At 39.6% G+C, this 21,423-nt stretch overlaps 1 protein-coding gene across 3 annotated transcripts in view; it reads right to left on the bottom strand.

The window, feature by feature from the left end:
* celsr2 (cadherin, EGF LAG seven-pass G-type receptor 2) overlaps window positions 1–21,423 on the bottom strand; it is a 67,556-nt gene that overhangs the window by 26,025 nt on the left and 20,108 nt on the right. For all 3 annotated transcript variants that reach the window (XM_044213727.1, XM_044213738.1, XM_044213746.1), the window contains exons 2-5: window positions 16,146–16,853; window positions 6,247–6,469; window positions 730–845; window positions 517–605 (exon numbers count right to left, since the gene is read on the bottom strand). In XM_044213727.1, the coding sequence (XP_044069662.1) occupies window positions 517–605; window positions 730–845; window positions 6,247–6,469; window positions 16,146–16,853 (1,136 nt within the window). The remainder of the gene's footprint in view (window positions 1–516; window positions 606–729; window positions 846–6,246; window positions 6,470–16,145; window positions 16,854–21,423) is intronic.

The following is a 21,423-nucleotide window of genomic DNA, read 5'->3' as shown; positions in this document are numbered from 1 at the left end:
TTATTGTTTTGCACCAAAATACCAAGGCAAATTCCTTGTATGTGTAAACCTACTTGGCAATAAAGCTGATTCTGATTCTAATTAGTGAATTTTAGTGGTGCTGGTTGATGGATTTTGTTATCTTCGGACAGAGCAAGCTACCTGTTATTCAAGCTGACCGGCTGCTGGCGGTAGCTTCATATTTATCACACAGGCTCATCTAACTCTCTGAAAGAAGCCAATAAGTCCCAAAATGTCAAACTATTCCTTTAAACCAGCATAATTGGCAATATCCAAATAGAAGCAAAATTAAGAGTTGTCACTTATTATATATTTATTTATTTAGGATGCAGAGGTATAACAAGCCAGCAATCATTTCAGATAATGCCCTCGTCAGTGTGCACACTGAAACATTTATACTGGTTATTCTTCTGCGTTGGAAAGACAACAAGATTTGAAAACCTAATCATAAAACAGTCTCCACAAATTCATGGTGTTTGAGGAGTAGTTATTCTGTTAATTTATTCTGGATCTTACCTTGTTGTAGTAGTGGACCTCCACCACATGCCACTGGCCGTCGCTGACTCCTCCGAGGATGTACGGTGAAACTGTAGTTTTAGTCTCACCTGGAAAACAAGAGGTGAATAACTGCAATACACTCAGGACAAAAATGCTATGAAACTGAAGAAAAATGTTTGCAGTAGCCTAAACGATAATGATAAAGAACGAATAAACCAATATCCGATCTACCTGCAGAGAAGGTGAGCTGTATCTGCTCATTGATGATTTCCATGGCGATGAAGTCATGTTTCTCATTGAAGCGGCCGTTGTAGAGTAACAAACCGTTGGGCTCTTTGGTAGCAAATCTGAAAAAAACAAACATTATAATTTAATTACATTTGTCACAACCCAATCTTATCACTGTTTTGTTCATGTATTTATTTCATCCACATGTGAATGTAAGTGTGAATTAAAGTTTAAGGCTGGGGGATATTCTATATTTTTCTTTGTCAACAAATCTCACAAAAAGACCAAAACCAACAATTCAATTATCTTAGTAAAAAGCGTTATCTGTGTAGTTAAAGCCTGATATTCACCTCAATTGTTGTCATGAAACTATTAAAAGCATATCAATGAGTCAGGGCACTCTCATTCATTTTAACTCAATCCCAAATACACTGCTGCCATAAATACTCACTAGAGCGCCAAGCGTGTATTAATCTGCGGCAGGAAATAGTCACCAATAAATGCACTATTTACTCCTGTTGGAGTAACATTTGCTAAAAACTACAATGCCCAGCTGTTTCAGGAAATTACTGAGCCTTAAAAATAAAAAAAAATAAAAAAATGAAACTATATATTTGTAACCTGTTTTTAGAAAATGATGTCTTCAGTAGGAACAAATGCAGATGTGAGTGCCACAAACAGGGTAGAGAAGTCAGAAAGTACAGTATTTTTGAGGTGGAACACATTGTTGGTTTGGGTATTTTCATGGGATTTGTTGAAATTAAGAAAAATATAGTATAACACCAGCCTTTAAACATAAGTACACCAAATGACATGAGTACTGAGGTGTACTGTAAGGGCAAATGCTGTCGGCCATGCCTGTACTCCACGTTAACAGAGAAAAGAAAGAGGGCAGTGGTCTGGTTTGACCTATTTAAAATAGCTATACCATCCTCTCACATTTACCTTGCTTTCCTTTCACACTGGAGTTGTCCTGTCCTACACACAATGCTGAGGTTTTACAAAGATCACTGAACAGATAATGAGGTTAATCGTGAACACAAGGCCGAGGGAAAGATAGTGAAGGAATACGAAATCTGCGTGCCATGAATAGATATCATAGAGCCACATTAAACAACACGCTACAACAGAGACAGAAAACTAGGGCAATGTCAAAGCATCAGGGTGGGGGAGCGCATTTACTGCTAGTAAGGAAGAAGCGCACAGGAAGACAGTTCAGAGTAACAACAATGACAGCTTCAAAATATATTTTCTCATGGAGGAGAACACAGACAGCTGCCAGTGCTGTAACCACAGCCTCAGTTTCAGATTTCTGTCTGCATCTTGATGGGGAAACCATATCGCCCAGGGTCGCTGTGTTGCATGGTCCCCGCATATTTATGCACATTTCAATATATCTGCACACACATGGTTCAACCTCTGGGTCCAGACAGCCGACGGTGCCTCACTCTATCTGGGATCAAAATACGTAGTGAAGCACATGGTTTAAAAATATCACACTTTACCTGTCAGCTGTGGTTGTAAATCTGATCCTGTGGAAATGGGTCGCTGTGATGTGTGAAGAAAGTGTGTTACAAGTAAAAAAAAAAGCACTAACTACCAGATTTGTTCATTATCCATCCCATAAGGGACCCAGCAATGAGTCTCCTGTGCACATCTGCCAACTGAGAGGCATGTGTGACTTGCTGGCATCTGTATTTTCTGGTCATTTACTCCACATTAACATGCAGCTTAATTTTCCTCGAAAGGCCAAATGGATTATTATTTCAAAAAGTGGCTCTGAAACACTGAAAACCATGGAGCTGCAGTCTCCTTCTAAGCAGTTTTTCTTTTAGAGGAAGGATGTCATTCATACATCCAAATATCTATACATGCTCTCAGACAACATGAGCAGCCGCCCACGCCCCTCTTTCAGTCTTCAGGTTTTGAGGGTATACTGTAAATGATGCTGTTTGTGCAGTGTTCTTGAGCTGGAGTGGAGCCAGGGGGCACGGCACCGCTGACCTGCTTACTGAGAAAAACGATAATCACGACCTCAGAGGAAAGAGGACGCCGATGCTCCAGCTGATAATAACAGCAGAGACAGAGCACAGACAGAGCAGTCAGATGGCTTCTATATCTCCAGTTAAAAATACAGAACGCCAACTAGAATCGTGATCTAGAGTCTATGACTCCTCAGTAGGCTTCTAGTCTTTGACGGATCGATTTAAAAGGCTGCTCCACATTGCCCCCCTGAGTCCTCTGAACTATGAGAGTAATCAGCCGGAGCTAAATACTGACTCAACTGGCATCACTGCGTGTCACATTAGGCACCCATCAGTAAAAATAACAACCAGTCTGCCCTTATGTAGGGAACCATGTCATGCAATACTAACATGCTGCAATGCATAAGACGTGTGCAGTGGGGAGGGGGGAAAAAAGAGCCTCTTATTGATTTTACAACTCATAAATGTGAAATAAAGATACAAAAAACTGTGTTAGATGATATACTTTATATGAACTGCTGGAAAAGAAGGAGAAGCTTTATGGCTCTAATACTATAAATATTTTTAGCTCTAGGGATGGAAGACAGAAATATTTCAACAACTATTGGCTGGATTCAGATTAAATTTTGTACAGACGTTCATGATCTCCACAGGATGAATTCTAGTGACTTTTCCTCTAGCATGAGATAGACATTTTTGTTTTTTAGTGAAAGGTCTTGAAAAATATTGTATAGATTGCCATGATATTTGGTACAGTCATAAGTGCCAGAGGATGAATCTTAATTATATTTTGCAATGGTTTAATGGAATTAGCGTCAACAGCTGTTTTTCTTGATCACATGCCTAATATACACATAACAGTAATGAATTGTAACGTGCATTAATTTGCATTTTCTTTTGCCAATTTTGGCAAGGTTAAATTGAAGTCGACATTTGTGGTTTTGATTGAAATGTCTCAAAAAACACTGGATGGATTGCCATGAAATTTTGTACAAACATTCATGTTCCCCACAGGTTGAATTTGGTGATCCTTTAACTTTTCCTCTAGCACCATCATTAGGTCACAATTTTAATTTGTATATATATTTTGTTTCATGACCAAATACTTGAAAAACTAACATTCCCATCAGCCTCAGCTGTACTTTGTGTTTCGTGCTAAGCAAATGTTAGCATGCTAACACGCTAAACTAAGATTGTGAACATGGTAAACGCTATACCTGCTTAACATCAGCATGTTAGCATTCTGACGTTAGCATTTACCTCTAAGCATCGCTGTGCCTAAGTAGAGCCTCACAGAGCTGCTAGCATGGCTGTAGACTCTTAGTCTGGTTCAACATATATGAGTTGAGCCATGAGAGAATATTAGAGATACCTCGATGAGAAAGAGTTTAAATCTGGTTCGTGCTGTTCCCACAACACTGTTCTTTTTTGTGAAATCTCAGCCTTAATTGCAGAGCTCAACAGCCGGAGCTGTGATAGAGACCTAAAATTAGCCGTCACTCTGATTGAACAAGATCCACGTCCTGAGCCGTTCATCATAACAGAAGCTCTTTCTGGGAGAACCTGATCGGTGCAGGCTCAGGTAACAGAGACACTTGTTGACCTCACCTGCCTCAGGCTCTCAGTATCGGCACCTTTTACACAGCAGCTACTTCACAGCTTCTGTGACCTGCGAGTGAAATGTAGACCACTTTCAAAACTGGTTTGAGCAGTTCTCCATCAAAAAAGACTGTCACTTGAACCTTGCTTAAAAAAGGGCCGAGTCCATAAAGCTCACAAGGGGGATATTATTTCTATCGGCAGCCATTGTGAGTGTCAACCCCTGCCAAGCACGTCTAAGGTGACATGTATCACAATAAGTACAGCAAAATGGCAGGACACATTCTCTGTGATACCATCCGAGAGGTGATACTTGTTGTCACTTGTTGTGACAGATATCAAACAGAACGGACTTCTTTTATCGTTGATTACATTTCATCACATGGAGAATTCATGCAGATTGGAGGTCCTGCTGTCTTTGCATGTGTTCAGTACTCACAGCTCATCTGCTCATTTCTAAAGCACCTCCCCCTCCACAAACCACCTCCAAATGATCAACCACCCAGATTAAAAGCTTCAGCTTCAATTTCCCAGCCTACTACACCTGCATCATAATAACTGATTCTGACACAAGTTGCATGGTTGCAAGAAAAATAGTCATCTATGGGAAAATACCTTCACAATGATATATCTGACATAAGAACTATGACTATGTTAAGAGGCACTGCCATAAGGTGAAAGAAAAGCAGAACTGAGACCTTGCAAAAAGTAAAACAGAACTACTTGTCTAATGTAATAAAATTTTCATGAGGCGTTTGGTTGGCTTTTTCTTTTTGTGCTGTGTAAGAAAAAGACGGAACCCTGGGCTCAAATCCTTGCTATTTTCTCTAAATACTAATTATAGCATGAGATAGCAACTCCAACTCTCAGAGAAAGTGCGAGCGTTAGCAATGACATCTGCGTTTGCACGTCTCATGTCACAAATTCTTTAGAGAAAAGTACTGCTTGAAAATAGTCTGAATTGAGATGTATTTTTAGTCTACTAATGTTTTCCTTGGGTGTAATATGAAATCACGTGGTCCCAATCTAATCTCCATGGTAGTTAAAGGAATAGTTTGACAGTTTGGGAAATGAGCTTATTCACTTTCTTGTCAAAGTTAGCTTACAAGATTGATACCACTCTCATGTCTGTACAGTAAATATGAGACTAATTTGTGATTTGGGGCTATGAAATAAAACTGACTTGACTACATCGACATCGTACCTAAAAAAAAAAAACTGTATTCCCCATCGAGTTACAGGGACTAAGAAAATAGGAGCTGAAAAATAAACCCCCAACTAAACAAGCATTGAACATTCGGGGAGAAAAAAACACCAAAACTACACTAAAAACTAGCCTGAAGCTGACATTAAAGGTAGCTTTACTATTAAAGAATGACTAGGACTCCCAAACAACAATAAGAACGTTGCATACATACATAATGACTGCACACTCATCTGTGCTGAAATAGGCCAGGCACTGACTCACAGCTCAAAGTGACCAGTGACACTGACTGTAATAAGATCAGACTCACTCTTGGCTGTAGGATTAACATCCTCATGTTATATAAGTCTCCTCTCCAAAAATGCAGCTCCTTCAGCTCAGCTTCTGTCCAACTTTTATGTCACGGCCTGCACTTCAGTATGGTATTCACACCTCTAATGCACAGTAAGTTTCAGCAGTGGTTCTGTATTTATAGCACAGGAACTATAATCTGATACCAAAGTGGCTCTACAGAAGATGGCTGTTGTTCAGTGAGCCCATTATTACTATTAAACACCATTATGGTTACATAAATGTGAGGTGGGGGACACACTTCAGCTGGAGAGCGTGCATGCAGAAGTAGGATGTGGGGTGGATGAAGAGCGAATCACAGATTACTGAAAAGGCGATGCAGCAGCACAGGTGATCCAGATGAGCCGCAGCTTGTTGCAGCAGGGAGGCGGAGGTGCTTACGTGAGAGAGAGGGTGAAGTGAAAGCGCTGGCGGAGGCCCTTGAAGGTCAGGAAGGAGTGCGGGGGAAAGTTGCGTGTGGTCATCTCACAGTAGGGCTTCTCGTAACCACCCGGCGGACACTCGCACTTAAACCCACCGACCAGCAGGTTGACACAGGAGCCGCCGTTCTTGCAGACTCCCGGAGCACAGCGGCCCGAGCGGGACGACAGCTCGCAGCGCTCTCCTGGATGGAGAAGGAGAAAGAAATGAGGATTAATATTGTTTTTGACAAGCAGCATAGACATCCCTGTGGCTTCCACCTCAGGGACTCCACACTGCTATATGCTTTCCCTCTGTCAGCTGTCCTATATGTGCCGTTATCGAGGCGTGACATTATCCACCTGAAATATACAGCTGTACTGTTTCAAACATACAGGACTGGATGAAAAATAAATTATGACATTGTTGACAAAGTGTATCAGAGGAAAACTGACTCAACAGTCAAAATTATGAGCACTGTTTTCTCTTCGACTGTGTCTGTAGTTTCAATCTTTCTCTCTCCTCTGTGTCACACCCAGCATGACTCCCTCTCCTCCCTCTGGAGATATGGTTGCAGTTTGTGCAGCATTCATATTCAGTGGGACAACCTGGTGTCTGAAAGCAGTGAGTTGGAAGCGTTTATGCATTCAGACTCTGAAGCCGTCAAACGAAATGATTGCAGTTTCTGCAGACTGTGTTGGCTCATGACGATTACTTTCAGCTTTTTCAACAGACATTTGATGAGTCCATTTTTAAATTACAACACTAACCAGAAATACAAAAATAAGTAGTTGTGACCTACCTATCTATCAGTCTCTTACAAAGTAAATCTATTTTGATGCTTTACATTATCAAGACTTGTCAAAGGTAAGTCATGGGCCACCTGTACAGCTATGATTATTTACATAATTGATAAATTATTGAAAAATGTCTGACCAACAGTCCAAAACCCAACGATATTCAGTTTACAATCAAATGCAGCAAATCCTCACAAATTGAGAAGCTGGCATTTCTAATTGAAAAATGACTTAAAGAATGAATCGACTATCAAAATAGTTGCAGATTAACTTCCTGTCGATCAACTAATCGTTTCAGCTCTAGTCATAAACTGAAATTATCCAGAGCTGAACTGTGAGGGGCAGAATGATACACAGACGACTATAGGTCACACCAGGCCAACAAAGCAAACAGTGATAAATTTGAAGGAGAAGAGCAGTACAGCAGTGTGCCAGGCGTGCACAGACAATGAAACTGTGTCCCTCTTGAGCCTCCATGCTCCTCGGCCCCGCAGTCCGGCTCACATGTGCCGTTTGCCTCCGAATGGGAGGCTGCAGCAGTTGCTCAGGCGAGACTGCACGCTCCCATGCATGAGCTGGAATCTGTGTCAAAGCCACTCAGTCAGCAGTGTGGAAGACTTCCGCTGTGTACTGCAGCACTACTGTAACACTGGCGCGCACACACACACACACGCACAGAAACACAGAAACACACAAACACACACAGCCCACATCTTCATCCAAAACGACTGACACACAGGCCTTTTATTTACTCTTTGACTATTAATCACTCTATTCACAGTCAGTTGAAAGCAAGTTTTTTTGTTTTATTGCTGTTTTTGGGGTACGCCTATTCAGTCAAAGTGAATTCAAGAGATGCTGGATGAGACGTTAAAGTTGTTGACACTGAACATTTGATTTACAAAGATAGTTTTGGACAACAGAGACAAAGAAACTTCATTCAGAAAACGTTTAAACTTTCAACAAGGCAACATGAATTATGAAGGATTTTAAATAGTTACTTAATGTTTAGAAATAATTAATTCATGCTTTACAGTTTAGTAATAAGTTGTTGTAATGAAACTTTCGGGTTGCCAGGTTGTGGCCCCAAATCTAGCTGGTTTATATCTTCTGCCAACATAGCTTTTTTTTTGCCTGCTTGGATCTTAAATTCACAAGGAAGAACTCCTCCCCTGACCTGTTGACCTCCCGGAGGAAATCTGCAGAGCATCAAGGCAAAACCTTCTGTTAAAGATTTACTAACATTTATAACCGCAGGATTGATGGCTTATTGTTAAGCCGGAAAAACCCTCAACCTTTTATTACTGACAGTTTTATCAATGGAGGTTTCTTTGACTTGTATGTTCACAACCTCACATCCCAAAAGGTCTTTTAATTTATGCTTTATAATGATTTACTGATCTGTAAGACACCAATAAATTGTCTTTTAACCTAAGCCACCATTGACAACTTTATAAGTAAGCCCTGTTCTAAAGTGGTATAAAAACTTGTGACATGTCTCGATGCCACTCTGTTTCAGAAGCAACAAAATGGAGCCTAGTAGCCGCTCTGTCCTGTCAGCTAATGACAATTTGCTGTCATGTTCTTACTGATGCTTTCTGATGCAACAGAATCCTTCTGGCCAGCCGGCTGGAAAATAAAGCCTTTCTGTTACAGGGCTGCCTGCCTCGTTATTAATTCAGCAACTTGCTGTTGGCAATAAACTACTTGTGTTTCTTTAAGCAGTCACAGTGGTCAAACATTGCATCAGCAGACAGAGCTGTATTAAACAGAGCTGCTCGGATGGTGGGACTTTGGTCACAATGACACTGAGATATGCTTAACTGTGGAAAATACATATTTAACAGTACATTTTGGTACAAATGTATATACCGGTAGATCTGCCTCACTGATACCTGATAAAATGCTTTTCAGTGTTCAGTTCATCCCTATGGGACGTCTCCACCACAGGTGCTCCCGAACAGCAGCTTTACGTTGCTAGGTGAGCAGCACAGCGGGGCGGGGATGTGTTCGCAGTCACAATTCTACAGAATATCCAGATCAATAATTCAAAGATGTCTACTTTGCTCTATTTACGCCCCTCTGTAAGTCCATCCCGGTGCCCACACCCTGTGTGTGCTGCCAGCATGAATCATTAAGGCAGCAAATCGCACAGACACCAGAGATCCTGTTTTTATTTAGACAGGAGGAGACGCTTCAGCACTTTGCTCTTTAATTTTTGTTTTAGGGTAAAAAATCTCAATATATACTCGATTGAATGTTATATTGACTGTATATAAATAAAGGCATTGACTGTAGATAAGCATTTCTGCTCATAATTGTAATCAAACATAAAATCATTAAAAGAAGGTGATAATATATATGCAAAATGTATTTGTAGCAATTTATTGCTCTTCGTTCCAGTTCATCACAAATTGATCCCAGAGGATCTTCACACAGACAGGGAATAAACAAAAAGGACAAAATAAGCCTAATAAGCATGTGGCATGTGAATGAACAACTTCCTGAAATTCAAGCCATTGCTGCAGATATTCACACTAAGACCAGTCAACAATCAGAATCAGTGTTCAGTTGTTCGATATTAGATCATTAAACCCGACAAGAGAATTAACAAACAATGTAGCGTAAATGCACACCACCCTTGTTTGCAAACTGCTCCTGTCTCCTCAGAGATCGTAAACCTGAACAGGTGTGTCTGGGCTGCTAGGCAACAGATGAGCATCGTCTCCTGAGTGAAACAGAGTGAGTGGATCCCTCCAGACACACCAAAGACAACAAGTTCAGGGAAGCTGCTGTTCACTACAGCAGAGACGCAACTCAGGATTATGAAGGTGAATACTGAGATAAGGTGATCAATAACAGAATAGATATATGACCTCGAACTGTATCTGTGATCAGATCTTCTCATCACATTACAGTCATCTAGAACACACTCAAACACCTCTCACACAGCGATGCATCAGTAAAGACGCAGAATAATTCTACTGATTCACCTGTTTAATAAAAATACCTTTCTTCAAACACTTTTTGGTGTTATAAGAAAATAATCAAAATAATTACCGCAGCAGTTATGAACACACAGCAGCCTGGGATCTTTGTTCCACCTCTCTCTCCCCTTGTTTCCTCTCATCTCTCTACTATCTACTGACAATAGAGGCATGAAATCCTCAAAAAAAAAAAAAAAAAAAAACTTTAAAAAAGGAAAACATTTCAAACTCAGAGAGAAAACTGGTGATGGTACATAACAATAGCAATACGTCCATCCGATCGGTATCGGACTAATGCTGACCTTATAAAGCGGATCAGGCATCCAGATGTGACCAATCCACATTAAATACAGTTTCTTCGTCAATGTCATTATAAAATTCAGTGTTTATGCTATCATAAACGTTTACGTTCATTATGTCACTGCTGGCTGAGTTTTTAGTGCCTGGCTGATGAGTTGAGGTATCTTATCAGGAGAGAAAGTCGGGTTTGTGCATCAGAACAAAACAACAGCATGCAAATGCTCTGATTTTAAAAACAGTCCATGTGTCTGGCAACTGTTTTTTTATTCATACCATCTCTCAGAGGCCAATTGTAATGGCTTTCAGTGCTTGGCAGGTGTTGATTTCAAACACTTGTGTGCGGTGATTTGAAAAAATGGGAGTGTGAACATTCACCAGTTTTTGCTCCAAAAGCATGTCTGCACATTAAAACACCACAAATGCATTCTGGATTATTGAATGAATTACCAGAGGAAAAAAACAAACAAGACTTTGTCATCAGAGAGAGACGGAGGTCAGCAGTTAGCTGATGAATAATCATCACAAACACGATTCACTCATTTTCATACAGACAGTCGTTGAGCCTTTGAAAAGAAAAGAAAAAAATGTGAATTGCTCACGACGTGTGTTTTAAGAGAAACATGCGTGAGAAATAAAGGAGGATAACGACCTGTTGTTAAGCATCTACAGAATGACTCAGCCGTGCCAAATCATTCACTCTGTCCTTTTGAAGCAAGAACAGCGAACATGATGGCTGTTATATTTTTTCATTTTCTTTCCTGATACCATCTGGCAACGCCTACGGTCCAAAACACACACACACACACAAACGCACACACGTCCATGCACCATTAACACATTAACATTCCACAGATTGTCCATCCAACTTTCTTACACACATACTCGCAGCTATTCAGCACTTAGCTACACACCCGAATCACACAGAGTGAGCACTTTAGCACTCACACACACACAGCGCGTACCAGTGTTGAGACTGGTGAACTCAACGCTCACTGAAGCAGAACAGTGGGAGTTGTAGATCACAGAGGAAAATACATCAAATAAAACCTGCCTGAACGACCTTGTTTGATCAGACAGTCTGACAGCATGTTTCAAACATCTTAAATCATCAACTTCATCACCACATTCAACTCTCAGATAACTTGACAAGTCCTGCATACTGGATCTAACAGCACCTGGGTCTAAACCCCCTGCTGATGGTGATTAATGTAGTTGACTGCGGTCTGAAAATACGCCCACTTACCCCACTCACACATTCACTCTCCGTCTCTGCCGATTCACGTTAAAAGCACCTACAGTTCAGCTCCAACACCCACAGCTGTGCATAAGAATATGTAAGTGCCACTCACCCTAGACTCTGAGTGACTGAGCCCACACATTCAAATGCCGACACTGTTTCAGGCGTTTCGTAAACAGACGCATAAATAGGGGGAAAACCTTTTAATGTTTGACTAGGAATAATGGAAGTGATTCCATTACTGAGAGCACAAAGACATCATTGTGAATATCTGCAGTTTTTGCTTCCCAGTTTAGTTTTTTTTTAACATCTTTTTGCAGCAAATGTGATCTGTAGATTTAGTTAAAGTAATCATTTCTCAGCTATTGTGAAAATCAGATTTTACAAAAAGGAGAAAGTGAAGTGGTCCTTCAGCAGCTTCTGCTGTTAGATGAGATGAAGTCACAGTGCACAGCTGCTGAACGCCTGCACATAAATGTAGCGACTCAGCCCCAAAATGACTTCCGTATCATCTCAAACAACAATAATTAGAGAATAAATATGTAATATACACGATTATATACCCTGTATGTAACACTTTATTTCAACCCTCGCCTATTTAACAGTTATATGCAGTATAGAAACAATTCATAAATGGTGTATAATGCACTATACAGTGGTTTAAAGCTGATTTAAGGACATTTTCAAGTGTTCGTTGATGTATTTGTCAACAATTATATCTCCTCCTGTGAAGCATCCATAACTGGTGTATAAACGTTTAATGAATGACTGACAATATTAAATAACACAGTTGTAATCATATAAATATGTCTTTATATTTGATATGAATATGAATTATGGAGCATTATTAAGTATTCATGTATTTATAAATAGTCCTTCAGTCTCCCTTGTTAAACACTTTGTAACACACTATAATGTAGTTCATTATAATAGATCATTTCAAACTATTTATATACTGATCATAAATTCTAAATAGAGGGGTGTTAAGTAAAGTGTCACCCTATAATCACACACACACACACACACACACACACACACACACACACACATATATATATTATACTCTGTTACAAGTATATACTTTATGTGCCAAAAGTAAAAGTACCCATTATGCAGAATCCCTCATTTCAGAATATGATACATTATATAATTGGATCATCACTTTAATGTTGCAGCTGGTAAAGATGGGGATATTTTTTTAAACTATTTTATTAACTGCTGGGTAGCTTAATCTAATACATCTGAATTTTTTTGTTGATTATATTGTGAATTAATAATCAGTATAATAATTGTCAGGGGCGGACTGGGATAATAATTCAGGCCGGGAATCTAACGTTAGTCCAGGCCAATCTCCACATTCACTCCATTCACAACAGACCACGTATACTGTAAGAGTTTTGTTGAAATATTTCTTCTGTTTACTGTTTATGCCAGTAACATATCTTTTACTTTTATTTTTTTAAAACATCCAAAATAGTTAAAAACAGTCAAGTGTCTTCAGTTTCAAGAGATAGTCAATTGCACCTCCATAATTAAGGCAACAGGAATAAATATTCATATAAATATTGTTTGTTTTGCACCTGGCATCTCCTCAGAGCTCTGACTGGACTATCATCATGAAGCTCTGGTGGCTCTGAGTAACTGGAGATACTTCCACCTTACAGAAAAGAGTATATAGGTCTTTACTTTCGAGACTATTTCCATGCAGACGAATCTCCTGCTTTCCTACATAGCATGATTTTTAAGTTTTTTAAAAATTTTATAAAACAGAGAATCAACTCGGCAAAGGTAATTGTGATATGACATGCTAGCTAGCATGTTTTTTCTTTTTTTTAACACTAACCATGTCCCTTGCTTGTGAACATATCTGTCATTTTGCAGCATTTAGCAGCACTTTCCTCCTTTTAAAGCGCTCTCTCTCAGCTCCACCTTTTCTCTTTCTCTCGTTCTTTCTTTTTTCCACACTACCAATCAGCTTGCCAGACCACTGGTGCTCCCAATGGCCAGTCTGGGGCTGATAATTGTATTAATAAGGAATCATCTGAATCTGTAAAGTAACTAGTAACTAAATATATCGAATAAATGTAGTTGAGTAAAAAGAACAATATTTTCCAGAAGTATAAAGCAGCATACAATTGAAATACTAAAGTAAAGTACAAGTACTGTACTTAAGTACAATACTTAGTAAATGTACTAAGTTACCCTTCACCACTGCGTGTAATAAACCAACTTGCATGGTGCTTCAAAGACAAGATGAAACTCTAAATCGCATTAAAAAGTCAGGGTTTGACCCACTTAACCTCTCAACAAAAAGATGGGGCAACTACCCTAATATTCATACGGTATAAATTAGCATATTTAATTCATTTTCTCTTTAAACTCTTTCAACTTCTCCCTCTTTCCCTAAACCATAAAATGAGTGAGCAGACAGTCTTTAACCCTGTGAGGATGTGGATAATTTTTGGAGCAGAGACTGAATAACAATTCCTGCAACTGGTTAGCAATTCTGCTGCCAACAGTAATAAATTAATTCTTCATTATCGCTGAAAATGGAAGCTTCTGTCCTCTCCGTCTCATCATACTGTGTGCTTTGTGATATATATTTTTTTATCTTAGGTATTTTTACCACGGGGCATTTCACAGCCAGGGAACACTCTCCATCTGTAGCCATCTATAATTAATAATTTCCTTCCTATATTCCACTTAGCGATACTACTCCGGACAGAGAAACTGCTGTTTTCTCTGCAAATCCCCAGCCTTTAAATAGACATCAGCAAGGAAACAGAGGTTTGTTATATCATTGTTAGCTTTGAAACACTGTCCACTCCTCTCCTACAGCTCAGGATGAAGTTTTCAGTGTAGGTGTGAATAACTATGTAGGTGTACAAGTTACTCAATGGCAGCAGGACACACAATGGAAATGGATTTTGATCAAAAATGCAGCAAAATGTAGTGTAAACAGACCTTTTCATTATTCAGAATACATTTAAGAATCTTTTTTAGCAGAGCACTGTGATTAATGGCAGACAAAAAGCCACAAGCCACTTCAACTTGATCTGGTTAATAAACCAGATAAAGAGCGAACAAACAGACTAAACTTAGTCCGCCCCAGTTAAGGCAATCTACTTCTAAATTTTTTATTGTTCATAAGCTCATGTTTGTTTGTTTACTTCTGCTGTGGCTGACTGCAAAGGGATAACCAAATCAATAACTCATCACTCAGCCTTTGTCTGCAGAGCTATGGTGAACAGTGTACAGGACAGTCTAATAAAGAGCCAGGTTCAATAAAGAGGGGAGTGAATGGGACAGATGTGGACAATAAAGCCCCCATGGGATCTTTGTGAAAAAGAAGAAATTAACATTTTGAAGGCTACATGTGGACAGCTTGGAAGACATTGTGTCCTTTCACCTTCTAGTGGCACTACATTTAAGGACAGGAAAATTATTCAGTGGGAACACATGTGGGACAGATTGCTAAACCCCCTGCCCCAAATAGTGATTGTTCAATCATAGTTTAGCAACCGTAGGCTAACCAGGCTCCACATGATGAAGTTGTGTGCATGGGGCTGTAGTATGGGCGATTCAGGTGTTTTTTTTTTTAATCGCCTTACCAAAACTAAAAAGACAACAGCAAAAATGTGAGGAATGGATTTAATGGCTTGTTTATTTGCTTTAACGTTAGCTGGACTACCTACAGTAGCTAACATTAGTGGCTCTGTCCTAATCTTTATTAGATTTGGAGAAGTTTACACTCCAGCAACCCCAGACAAACTTGTTACCCGAAATAACGTTACATTTGCCAAACTCATTGGTTGGTCCTCATCCAAAAAGCTTGTTTGCTTATCCGTGTAAGTTTCTCTATAGTAAGCTAAGCATCAAAACAAGGTTATAACAGTTTTATTTTACATTTTTCCTTGTCATATTTAATAAAAATAACAATACTAGGACAAACTAATGCTACACTAATACAAGTACAATGCTGCTCCTTTATTTCTACTTTATTTATATCTTCTACATGGACTGGTGAGGATGCTAACTTTTGTCTTGGGACCTGTTAGCTTTAGCCTCAGTCTTTTAGCACGATTTCATGTAGCGACTGAGCCCACACATTCATTCATAAATTGCATTTTTAAGAAACTTTTACGTGGTTCTCGTTTCAAAACGAGTCATCTGGGGACAAACTTTTTCAGCCAACTCACACGGTTAGCGTTAATTAGCTAATTAGCTAACAGCAAGTAACATCTGCTAGTTACAGTTGTCATTTCAGCCGGCCAATTTGATGTTTTCCTGCTAGAAATGAGAATCCTGCTTTTGTCTACTTCTGTGTAAATTCAGAGACCTATTTTCTTTTAAATTATGATGAATATTGAGGGGTAAATTTATCACCATTATTACTGTAAACTGCATTATGTGCCATGTGAGAATGGAAAACTTGACAGGTGTAGCAACAGTAACTAAGGGAGGTCAATTGGTTAATGAAGCCAAGAGATGAGACTGCCTGTAAAAAAACCCACTACTGCTTCATCAGTAATTAAGTTTATGTAAAGTGAGGGCTCTCACCTGTGTAGTCCTCAAAGCACTCGCAGGTGTAGCCTCCCTCTCTGCTGCGACACACACCATGGGCTCCACAGGGTTTCGAGTAGCAGAGATCAATCTCCGTCTCACAATAGTCTCCTGTGAAGCCAGTGGGACAGCGGCAGCGCAGCCCAGCAATGGGGTGGATGGGTCTGAACAGGATGGTATCTGATGCAACAAATGGCGCCAGGCTGTCGAACTTCAGCACGGACACACACTTCATGTAGTTCTCACATGGCTCACGAAGGCAGATGTTGTCGTCAAAGGGAAGAACTTCCTGGGAGGAAATCTTGGCGAGAAGACTGCGGTTCAAGTACAGCCTCTCCTGGAGTTCCTCCGAGCCGAAAAACTCTCCACCTCCACTTTCAACCCCTCTCCCAGGCCTGTCCCCTCCTTGGCCGAGCCCTCCAGGCCGTTGGTGTCCCTCCTCCAACACAGGCACGGCCACAGAAAGGCTGACGTTGAGGATGCGAGCACTGACATCTGTGTCGTCTTGGATGTTAAAGATGACGACATCTTCGGGGGCGGCAGACAGGACGCGGGCCACACCGTCCAGGAACTGGGCGAGCAGCAGGGAGAGGAAGTGCTCCTGGGAGGTGTTGGCCAGCCGCAACGTGATACTGTTGGACAGCATTTCATCGGTGATGATGGTGACTTGGAGAAGACACTGGGCTGACACTGAGTGGACACCATCTGAAAAAGACCGGAGGAAAAGGAAATGAGTGATTAACGCCAGACTAATGGAAATTTTCATTTATATTTTGGAGCTAGTGGCTTGTGACTCAAAATAAGTTTTTATATGAAATTAGTGAGGACGATGGCAAAGCACTGATGATTGGGTTGGATGCACTCCAGGTTTTATGTTATGTTATGTACATTGTTTTATGTGAGCTTGGTGGGTTTGGGCATTTGTTATTACATATTTTAATCACTTGTTTTAATGTATCTTATGTTCAAGTCTGCGTTTGTTCCATGTTTCACCAGCTGCAAGAAAAAATTTCCCCTCAGGGACAATAAGGTTAAGTTGAACTTGAAAAACGATTCTTAAACCCATTCTGACCAGGACGGAAACATCTGACTAAACTGACTTTACAAACATATGACAGGAAGACTTTCAACCGAAATAACATGGTCTTCATCAGCTGTCATGGAGACAGGTCTGTTAACATCAGAGCTTAGTAGCAGTCATGATTTCATCCACAGCACTTTTAGGATGGTTGCTTAAAAAAAATCATCAATCTGACTCAATCCGCTGATTGAAAGCTCCTGAAACAGCTGGTAAGTGGTCCGTGAGAGTTGGGATTGTTAATGTTAATGGACACGGCTGGCAATGCTTTCTATATTTTTGTAATTATCAACAAATCCCATTAAAAGATTAAAACCAAAAATGCATTAGTCTGTCTCTCAATACTTTCTAAGTGTTCAACTCTCTCAGTCCCAAGCCCATTGGTTCCTACTAAGGACGTAAATCTTTAAAAAAAGGTCAAGAATAATATATACTTGCATTTTTTTAAAATGCTAAATTATTTCCTAAAACAGCTGGGCACTGTAACTTTTAGCAAATCTTACTCAGACAAGAGTAAATACTGTATTTGTTGGGGACTATTTTCAGACGCGGATTAATACATATTTGGTGCTCTAGTGAGTTTTTACAGCAACAGGATGGTGAATGTGGGATCAACTCAAAATAAACTACAGTGCCCATGTTCATGGTAATGGTGTGGCTCAGTAATGTGTTTTTAATAGTTTTTGGACAACAGTTGAGCTCTATGGCACAGAGAAGTAAGATATATCAGGCTTTGGACGGACAAAACTTGTCAGTGGATTAAATACATTCAAAGTTTTGGTCTTTTCATGGAATTTGTTGACAATAAGAAAAATAAAGGGATATCACCACACTTTAAATGACAGGATGTTTTCATCCTTCAAACTCTTTCATTTGATACTGCATTAAAAGATGAGATGATAAACTTGAGTCCCACGAAAACCAAAGTCACCAGCGACTGCAGCATCAACACATGGAGCAGCTGCTACAACAGTAAATGTAGGATAGATGCAGGTACATGCATGGTGGAGGATTTATGCAACAGCTGCTCTTGTATCACTGGGTTCAAGTATTTGCAGCAGACGCACATGTAGACAACACGGTTGTTACTGTAAACACAAAACCAGCTGATAATGAAGGAACTTATAAGCACAAATTGTATATAAATTGCCACTTTGATGAATATCAACACTGTTTTACTCATATTCTTGGCTCAGACGAGTGTTTTTTTTTTTTTTTTTTTTCTCATGTGCCAGAACAGATAATAGGTGTATGCCAAGACTAAGACAGAACAAGTGTATGTTCTCTTTCAATACATTCCAAGTTTATAATCAGCAATTTCACGCCTGTATTCACAACTCTCTCTTTGTTTTCTTTGTCTGGAAGCAGTGATGCTACTTCATTATACATGCCATACTGAAAGACTTAAGTCTCCAATTCAACGGTTACAGCATTTCTCAGCTCAGCAAATCTCTTGTCTTTTATCTTGTTTTGATAGCAGATCCTGTTAATGTTTTATCTTCTATACATTCAATTATTTGGCTTTGACTGTAGACATGTAGTGTTTTGTCTGCTATTATACAGTAGGTCTTGACTGTACAATACATTAATTCCCGTGTCAGTCCTTTATTTATATGTAGATGTTGCTGTTGGTGAATAAAACGTAGATGATTCTGTTTCATTACGTTGCCTTGCATGACGAACATACTTTAGCCTATGTACCCCATTTACATTGACTTATGTCTTTGTTAAGCTTATTTTCTTGCTTGTTTTTCTTCTATAATCACATTTTCAATAAACGGAAAACTGCTTATCAGCTGAAAGTCACTGACAGGAGCAATCAGAGCCCTGCTCACTGAGGAGTAAAATTATAATGAAAACAGACTTGATCCTAAACCTTCCAATCACAAAGAACACAAAGGGCAGTTCTGTAAGTTGCTAACAAGCACAAAACCTATGGATCTGAGTCAGTTACAGCTTCATGGTTGCTCTAAATCCAGCAGATAGAGACAGTCTGCAACAAATGTACAACTTAACCTGGATTATTCAGCTCTCTGCCCGGTGATAGCAACAACAAACAGTTTGCATTGCGTCTGTCTAAAATTGTGCTTCCCATTACCTGAAATCGTATCCCAATTTATTTCAAATCCAGTTGTTGAATATTTCTTTACAATTTGGAACCAGTTTAGATGTTTACTGACTGATGTCTCACTACATGAGTAATCATACGTTTATCTCGTCTGTGGCATTATCACCTTAAGGTTTCTCTTTATAGACAGTAAATGTACTCATTTGAACAGACTTTTACTACTTTACTGGCGAGATATAAATTCTCTGACATTTGCTAATCATAAAATAGGCTAACATAGGCCATTTTAAAAGGTCCAAGTACATTAAGTTGTTTACAAACATCTTTCTTTTGCTTATCATACCTGCAAACAATAAAAAATAAAGGAAACTAAAATTGTGCTTCTTAGCCCTTTTGGTGCCGCTGTTAGCACTACAAAAAAAACAAAATCAAACAAACAATGGCAGTAGGGAAAGTACATCCATTTAAGGGCATCTTTTAAACATAAAATTTTCATTTTAAGCATCAAACAGCAAAATTTATGATATGGCTGAGCTCACTCACCTTGTCAAAACATGGACTATATGTGATGTTAAGACAGAAAAACTCCAGATGTTATTAATGTTTCAAAACAAAGACTCTGTAACTTTTTTGTTTTCAGATGTGTATTTAGTAAATCATTGTGTTTTTAAAGCTAGCCCTTATAACTTTAACTGAACTGCAGCAATGGTAGCAGCAACTGGTAAATACTGGATAAATAAACACAGCAAAATTTGAATTTGCTTTCATTTCCTATAAAAGAGTCATAAAGTCAATGTACTGACTCAGTAATGTCAGTTACTGTACACATAAATATCTAGCTAAAGTTTGCTAACATATGCCTCCATATGCCCCTGAGTGTATCGAACTGAGGAATGGTGCTTTTTATTGATTAGAATTTTCAACTTTTCATTTGTAAGAGGAAGATTATGATTTGTTTCTCAAAAGTTACATGGAAAGAGACCACTATCATTTTGCCTATCTCACCGCTGGTCTGCAGGTTTCTGTAGCCTCAAGAGAAAACACAAAACAGGCTTAATCAAAATCAAATGTGTCATGAAAACAAGCCTCGGCCTCTCCCTCCAAAATAATCAATGGGACACTTTGTATTTTCGGCGTCTGGACGCCGGCCAGAGAGCTGAATCTGCGAGCTGAACTCACACAAACAAACAGCACTGCCCAAAGTTACCAGATCCCTGTTTTGGCACTGGGCAAGTTTAAACACAGAATGCCAAGGGAGGGGGAAGGAAAAAGAGGGGGTCATAGAGGAAGTGAGACAGAGAAGCATGTTTGACACGGCTTTAATCCTTCTGCTTTCAGTCAAGCGCTTCCAGCACTGTAATAATACGGGGCCTTAGCAGAGGAAGTGGGGAAAGACAGAGACAAGCAAGGTCGCTCCTCTAATTCACACTTTACTGTAAACACACACAAACACACACCTGTGTACACAAGGAAACATTCACATATAAAAGGGGAGAACATAACAGGAAGCCACGACAAAGGCAGAACAGTTCATAGTTCAGGCTCTACACTTTCCAAGAGAGGACAAATTTGAGATGCAACTGATGATTGTTTTCATCATCAGTTAATCTGCTGATTGCTTACACAGCCCTGGCTCTGTAAATGGGAAATAAACAAAGTCGCTCGGACCGAGCCACACAACACTATTCCAGCCATGATTTGTGTGTCAGGTAACGTTAAATTCCTTGCCCACAAATATTCAGCTTACTGTCTAGTTTGCCAAGATATGCTGTTGTTGCGATGTTAGCTATAGTAGCAGGAGAATTGTGTGTCGCTGTCTGGAGCTGCTGTGCTGCTCTGGTAAACCGTCTCGTCCTCTCTGGCTGTTAGCTTTCGCAGCAGCAACCGTAGCGACACTGTAGTTTGCTAACCCACAACCTAGCTAACGTTAGTTACATTACTTGCTGTCGTTCTTTGCTCTATATCATGGTATTTGTCATGGAGTTGGATTTCTCCAGAATGGCATATCCCACCTTTAAGGCAGCAGTTCCCAACCTGGGGGTCAAAAACCTTCCAAGCGGTCCTGAGATGATACAAAAGAATGAAACAGTTCTGCTTCACAAAATTATTTAAATTTTTTCTGACTTTTC

The sequence above is a fragment of the Siniperca chuatsi genome, linkage group LG2 (assembly GCF_020085105.1).
Source record: "Siniperca chuatsi isolate FFG_IHB_CAS linkage group LG2, ASM2008510v1, whole genome shotgun sequence".
NCBI lineage: Eukaryota > Metazoa > Chordata > Actinopteri > Centrarchiformes > Sinipercidae > Siniperca > Siniperca chuatsi.
The sequence above is the reverse complement of the archived record's forward strand: the minus strand, read 5'-3'. Positions and strand labels throughout refer to the sequence as shown.